The 6578-nt window shown below is 37.1% G+C and overlaps 1 protein-coding gene across 1 annotated transcript; it reads left to right on the top strand.

The window, feature by feature from the left end:
* The first annotated feature begins 228 nt into the window (after window positions 1-228).
* Window positions 229-6323, top strand: LOC134650550 (aminoacylase-1-like). The gene is made up of 9 exons (XM_063505503.1): window positions 229-366; window positions 941-1110; window positions 1653-1824; window positions 2071-2220; window positions 3358-3428; window positions 3777-3887; window positions 5039-5134; window positions 5565-5698; window positions 6115-6323. The coding sequence occupies exons 1-9, from the start codon at window positions 282-284 to the stop codon at window positions 6317-6319; spliced, it is 1194 nt and encodes a 397-aa protein (XP_063361573.1). The 5' UTR covers window positions 229-281; the 3' UTR covers window positions 6320-6323.
* Window positions 6324-6578: the final 255 nt, after the last annotated feature.

The raw sequence follows: 6578 nt of genomic DNA, 5'->3' as shown, positions 1-6578 counted from the left end.
CTCTGGGCGGCTAGAGGTTATCACGCATCCCACGCGCACCAATAAGTGAGAGCGAAATGCCTTATGAGACGATTATTGAGACGACTCCTGGTTGCATCAATCAGCGTGCGTCGTCACTATCGCTGATCGGTGCTCACGTCAAGGTCGTATCAAAGTAAGATGAAAACTATATCAAACTGTTAAAACAGAATCGGATGCATGCATTAGTGTGAGTGTTGGTTGTTGGTTGATCAGTTGTTTACTGTCTAGGATACAGGGCGCACGTACGTCTTGAATAAGCAATGGATTTGTGGGAAAACGATGAAGCTATACAACGATTCAGGGAATATTTGAGGATACCTAGTGTGCACCCGGATGTGAACTACGGTGAGTAACATAGGTACTTTATTATTTTTGGAAAAAAATCGGAACACGCATGTAAAGTAAGTATAAGTACCTATCCAAATACACCAAATGAATAAAAATAAAAATAAATAAAATTAAAATCATGTTTAAGTAGGTACATAAGTAGATAATATTTTCACACTTAATAAAGATACTTGCCTTTATATTAAGACTACGAATTTATCCGTAGGTGAGTTAAATGAACGTAACAGTTTTTGACCTAATAAACATGTACTGTCATCTTACTGCTATTTCTATCTAAAATGCAAATATAGTACCTAAATGCGCCACACCTATAGCAATAACGAGCCACGCAGCACTACCTATATCGTCAGGTGACAAGCAAAAGTTACTAATTACTATAAAATATTTAAACAAAAATCAACCTTCTTTTCGTACTAATATGGTTCACTATGGCTACGAACTTGTGGTGGTACTTAGTGACTTTTGGTTATCACCTGACGATATAGAGGTTAATATACCCTTGTATTAATTACTACTCTTTGCTGAAACTAAGAAATCTTTGCCTGCTAACTTAGTTCTTTGGCTTTTGCAGATGAGTGTGTGGAATTTCTGAAACGGCAAGCCAGTGAGCTGCAGCTGCCCGTGGCAGTCCATGAATTAATACCGGGGAAGCCCGTCGTGGTCATCACCTGGGAGGGCAAAGAACCAGAGCTCCCGGCCATACTGCTCAACTCACATATGGACGTCGTACCTGTTTATGAGGTATGAGCTTAATAATCATATTAGAGTAAATCCATTGCGACGATCACATGGATGGATACGAGCTATAGCTTCCATGCATATTATTCAACTCAACATGAACGTGGTGCTTGTCTTACAGATAACAGCGTATTAAATTATAATAAAGCAAACCTGTTAGCTGTGGTAGTGATCAACTGGGTACCTATAATACTACCTACTCAACTCCTACATGGATGCCGTGTCTATTTATGAGGTAGGACTCAGGTAGGAGTCAGTATAATCTAAAGAAGCCCGCGGTGGTGATCACAGGGCCACAGCTTCCAGCTGCTATACTGCTCAACTTACACATATAGGTCGTGCCTGTTTCTTGGCAAAGGCTTCTAGATCTAGATAAAAGCCTGTGAAGGAAGACTAGGTACCTCATCTTTAACAGAAGGACATGATGTTACGATTACCATCATTGAGGGAAAGATTGATGACAATGATAATTTGCTAAACTTTTGCTTTTTTTGGTACAATTATAGTTAGGTTACTTAACGATTTGGGATGAATCCTTGTTGTAGGAATCCTGGACTTATCCACCCTTCGAAGCTACAATATCTGAAGATGGCTACATTTACGCTCGCGGCACTCAGGATATGAAAAGTGTCGGCATGTTCCACTTGGAGGCCGTGCGAAGACTGAAGGCGGCTGGTGTCAGGTTGAAGAGAACTGTCCATGTGTCCTTTGTTCCCGGTGAGAAAAAAGTGAAAAATTCCTAGGGAAAACGATGATCTGATAAATTTTAAGACATTAAAGAAATTGTGACTTTTTGCATTTATAGGCCCTTACTAAAATTATCATTGAGGAAGGAGTCGATTTTATTTATTTCATAACAAGTGGAAGTTAACGAGTTAAAACCTAACCCATTACACAATTGAAAAAAAAAACAATAAGTATTTGTATCATCAGAATCATTTTTATTTTTTTACTGCTTTTTAGACGAAGAAATTGGTGGAGAGCATGGGATGCAAGCGTTTGCTCAGTCTGAGCAGTTCAAGGCCTTGAACCTGGGTTTTGGACTCGACGAAAGCTGTCCTTCTTTAAGCACGAAGGTCATTAGGGCTTTTAATGGAGAAAAAACTAACCGACGTAAGTAAAACCTATAAGATGGAGGAATCACATCAATCATTAATGGTTTTTGTTTTAATTTAAGGTATTTTTTGTATTAGAATCTTTTTTCCTGAGTGAAGGGTTATGATTTTAGAAGTCTATTTTATTCTTTATTTACATTCAATATACCTTATCTTATTGGATAAAGTGGGTGACATATGTATGCACTATATATATGTATACTATTGGCTACTTTCCTACTAGCCAAATCAACTTCTTTTTTAGAACTGTCAAAACGATTTTCTAAAGGAATTTATATGAAAACATGTACAGTGACGTCACGGTCAACTCACCGACTTTTTATATTTCAATCCGATTTATTAAATATTTTGCTTGTAAAATAGGAACTGTTTTTGCCAAAACTGCGGTCCGCGGACCGCATCCTGCATTGATTATTTTTAAAACAATACATAGTACTGAAGTCCCTAACATTTTTGCTGTCGCACTGTACCAGTCAGCAGCAGAAGTTGCTAAACGGGCCAGGTGTTCATATGATCCTGACGCGACTTTATTGTTAAGAGAATAAGACAGTGTCAAGGTCATTTTGAACACCTCGCTCGCTTAGCAACTTCTGCTGCTGATTGTACCTACTTGTTATATGGCGGTGTTGACACGTCACTGTGTTGACAAAACTTGGGAAATAATATGCCTAACTATGAATAAGATCTAGATAACAGTATAGTATTTAGCAATGGAAAGGTCTAGATTGGTCGGTGCGATGGTGTCCAGATGGTAATCCAAGTGGAAGTAGGTTTATGATAATCTTCATCATTAGTTAAATTGCAATAGGTAGGTACAAAAATTACACTTTGTGCTTTGTTGTCAGTTTTGCAGCAAATGTTGTGAAACAGAGTGTTTATTTCGGTTCGCGATATACTTCATGACTTTTTTTGAGAATAATATACGACTTAATCTGTATCCTTTGGTGATTAGGAGTAGCAATTTGTAATTATTTGATAAGAATAAAACGTACGTAGGTAAGCATATAATAAGCATATGTCAGTGCTACAACCGATACAGGTATCGAGTATTGAGACAATTTTTACCGTTAGACCTGACATGTATAAATTAACCTAAATTGACCTGGAATAAATTACCACTTTCTTAACATTTCAGAGTTAAAAGTGACTTGCAGAGGAGACCCCGGACACGGTTCTTTGCTTTTGTCTAACACCGCAGGAGAAAAGGTAAACTAAAAAAAAACAATAGTAAAAATTAAACCTAGTTTTGAGAGAAGCCAGAGTCATCTATTAATAAGATGTAATTAGTAAAAAAAATATCTTGCTTATGAGAATAAGAAGCTTAGGTTATGAATACCTCGGTATGTTGCCCATATTGCCCCGAGCTCCTTTAGACACATAGCTTAAATAGCTTAAGATAATATAATTTGTAAACGACTATTCGAAAGAACTTGTTGAAAGGCCTAAGTACTTGAATAAAGCATTTTTTTTAGTTTGAGTGTTTGAGTTAGCTGTAGGTATAATATTCCTAAACATATGCAATGCTTTTTTCAACAAATGTTTTTTTTCTTTAAGCTTCATTACATATTGGACAGATTTATGAAATACAGAGCAGGAGAAGTGGAAAAACAAGCCCAAGGCAAGTGGCTTGGCGACTTGGTCTCAATCAATTTAACACAAATCGAGGTGAGAGTAAAATATGTCTGACTATACCATTATAACACCTGCCTATTTATGTATTTACGACTGTAGCTTAGGCACATATAGGTACAACAGATCAGGGGTTATGGACCGTTGTTATCTTTCAAGGCTCATTTAAGTTACCGCCTCGTTATTTTTACCCTATATTTTAATTTAGCAATATACAAGTGGATTAGTCGATATTAATTATATTTACGGTATATATGCTTTTACTCTTGACAAAATTCATTTACCAATGCATCTATCACCCAGTTATATCTTCCCGAAAAAATAACAAACTAACATTTGGCGCCTTACGAAAGATTGTAACTGCGAATATTCTCAACGATTGTCACAAGGCGCATATATATGTCTATGCAAGGCGCTATGTTAAAACTGGCCAACTACGAGTTGGGCTCGCGTCCTAAGTGTTCCGCACCATTACATTTTTGAAGTGAAAACTTCTTTAGCGGCGCTGGGCACTTTATGAGGTGGAAAAAATGATAAACTCGAGACAGCATAAGGGATCACGTGACCGTAAGGGGCGTAAGGCGATCACGTGACCGTAAGCCCCGTAAGGTACTCATAATTTAAATGGCATTTAAATCAATAAAGAAAAACTCAATGTTATTTTACATTTATGTTGCGGACTCCTTTTCAAGACTCTTTACCTATGTTCAAATAATTTGACGTTGTCATGGCAGTATGTAAATAAACATGTCAATGAAAAAGTGTAATCTTATTTGAGAATGATAATAATATATAATAAATAAATAGAATACCTCCGCTAAACGTATGAATCGTGCTACCGGGCGTCGGTAACATAGTGAGGTGAGTTTTCACTTCTATCGGCACTCCCGGAGTGCAACCGTTGTTGCTTGTTTTTTACTATAGCTGGTCAACCAAATCTTGTCAGTAAAAAAAGGCGCGAAATTCAAATTTTCTATGGGACGATGGGCGCGAAGCCTACATTTTTCAAATTTGCCGGCTTTTTCTTCTACTGTCAAGATCTGGTTGACCAAGTATATTTACAAATTTACTCTTGACCATTTTTTATTTTTTCTAATCCGTCTAATTAGATGTTTAGAATCCTAAAATTCGAGTAGCGAGCAAATATTTGGTTGAAGTTCCATATCCAGAATGCCTACCTTTTTCAGGGCGGCGTTCAAGTCAACGTGGTACCAGACAGCCTTACTATTTATTTTGACATCAGGATACCACCCACACTTGATCACGACGCTTTTGATGACATGGTAACAAATAATTATAACACTAACCCTAACCCTATATGCTCACGACATCTACCGCGAAAAAAAATCAACACCATTTTGGAAATGGACATATATAAATTATAAAAAAAATCCTTTCTTAGCTGATCTTTTTAATATTTGAAAATGTGTTTCTAATTTCAAGCTTTAGGCCTTTATTACCTTTAACTGTTTAAACTGTGTATTGTTTTGTCTGCCAGTATCTAAGTATCAAGAACTGTTTTATAGGGCATACCCGTCATCAGCTTCACACCAATACTTAATAGAAAATTCTTATGTCCCATTCTAATTCCTTAATCTTTAAAGCATCTGAATTTGGAGAGCAGAGCACTACGAATATCTAAATTCCTAAACTGTCTAACTTCGTTTTCACTCGAGATGCGATTGTCACTGTTCACTTTTTTACAATAAACAGATCAGGAAATGGTGTACTGAGGCAGGTGAAGATGTGACATTCGAGTACATTGGGAATAATGCCCCAGTCAAGAGCACAAATATTGACGAGAGCAATCAGTTTTGGACAGCTCTTCTCTGTGCAGTTAAAGAAATGTAAGTTATAATAAATGTAATCCGTACCCTAATTCCCGTCTCTATTTATAAGTAGGTAGGTACTGAGGTAAATTGAGTCGGTGAGTAAAGACACTTTTTTAGCTCTAAATTTTCTGCAAAGGAAAAGAATAAATTATTGCGGGGCATACCTATTTATATCCTACCTGGAAGAACATGCATTTCTTTGCCAGTCGTCCTTTATTTTGAATTTAGTATCTTGTTGAGTTTTGAGTTATTCTCAAAAAATATGTCTGCAGTCTAATTGTCGCGACCCATGCAAAATGTATGAAAAGAGTCGTGACAATTAGACGCAACCGCAGATATATTCTCAGAGAACATAATTATGTTTACTAACGGAATATGTCTAAAGAGTGAAATTACCCTTTATTTGAATATTAGATTGGTATTAATTCCAGGGGCTTCGAGGTCCTCTGCAACGTGTGCCCCGGCACCACGGACGCGCGCTTCGTGCGCCACCAGGGCGTCCCCGTCATCAACTTCACGCCGATACTTAACTCGCCCGTGTTGCTCCACGCCCATGACGAGAGGATCCATGTTGATGCGTTCCGGCAAGGGATTGATATTATGGAAAAGGTGGTAGAAGCTGTTACTAACATTTAGAGGCAATAACTATGTGGCGCAATTACTGGCGCAACTATCGAATATAGGTTAAGTATCGATATTTTGTATACCCTTCATTCAGCGCGCGAGCTTTTGTATTACTTAATCAGGATAATTGTACTTAATTGTGTTCAATTAAAATTATAAAAAAATACATTAGCTTTATTTAGTTCTACTTAGTAATTTAGTAATTTAATTCGTTTCTCACTGTAGTCTTACCGCCTAACTACTTCAAAAGATTTGCTCTATTTTGCCTTGA

This window comes from Cydia amplana, chromosome 8, assembly GCF_948474715.1.
Source record: "Cydia amplana chromosome 8, ilCydAmpl1.1, whole genome shotgun sequence".
In the NCBI taxonomy this organism is placed as follows: domain Eukaryota; kingdom Metazoa; phylum Arthropoda; class Insecta; order Lepidoptera; family Tortricidae; genus Cydia; species Cydia amplana.
The sequence above is the reverse complement of the archived record's forward strand: the minus strand, read 5'-3'. Positions and strand labels throughout refer to the sequence as shown.

What these genes read in the sequence shown, in the direction of transcription:
- LOC134650550 (XM_063505503.1), top strand. Translation starts at nt 282, where the DNA reads ATGGATTTGTGGGAAAACGATGAAGCTATACAACGATTCAGGGAATAT. An exon ending in TGGAGAAAAAACTAACCGAC is followed by an intron (nt 2,221 to 3,357) that starts GTAAGTAAAACC and finishes TTAACATTTCAG; the next exon opens with AGTTAAAAGTGACTTGCAGA. An exon ending in ACGACGCTTTTGATGACATG is followed by an intron (nt 5,135 to 5,564) that starts GTAACAAATAAT and finishes TACAATAAACAG; the next exon opens with ATCAGGAAATGGTGTACTGA.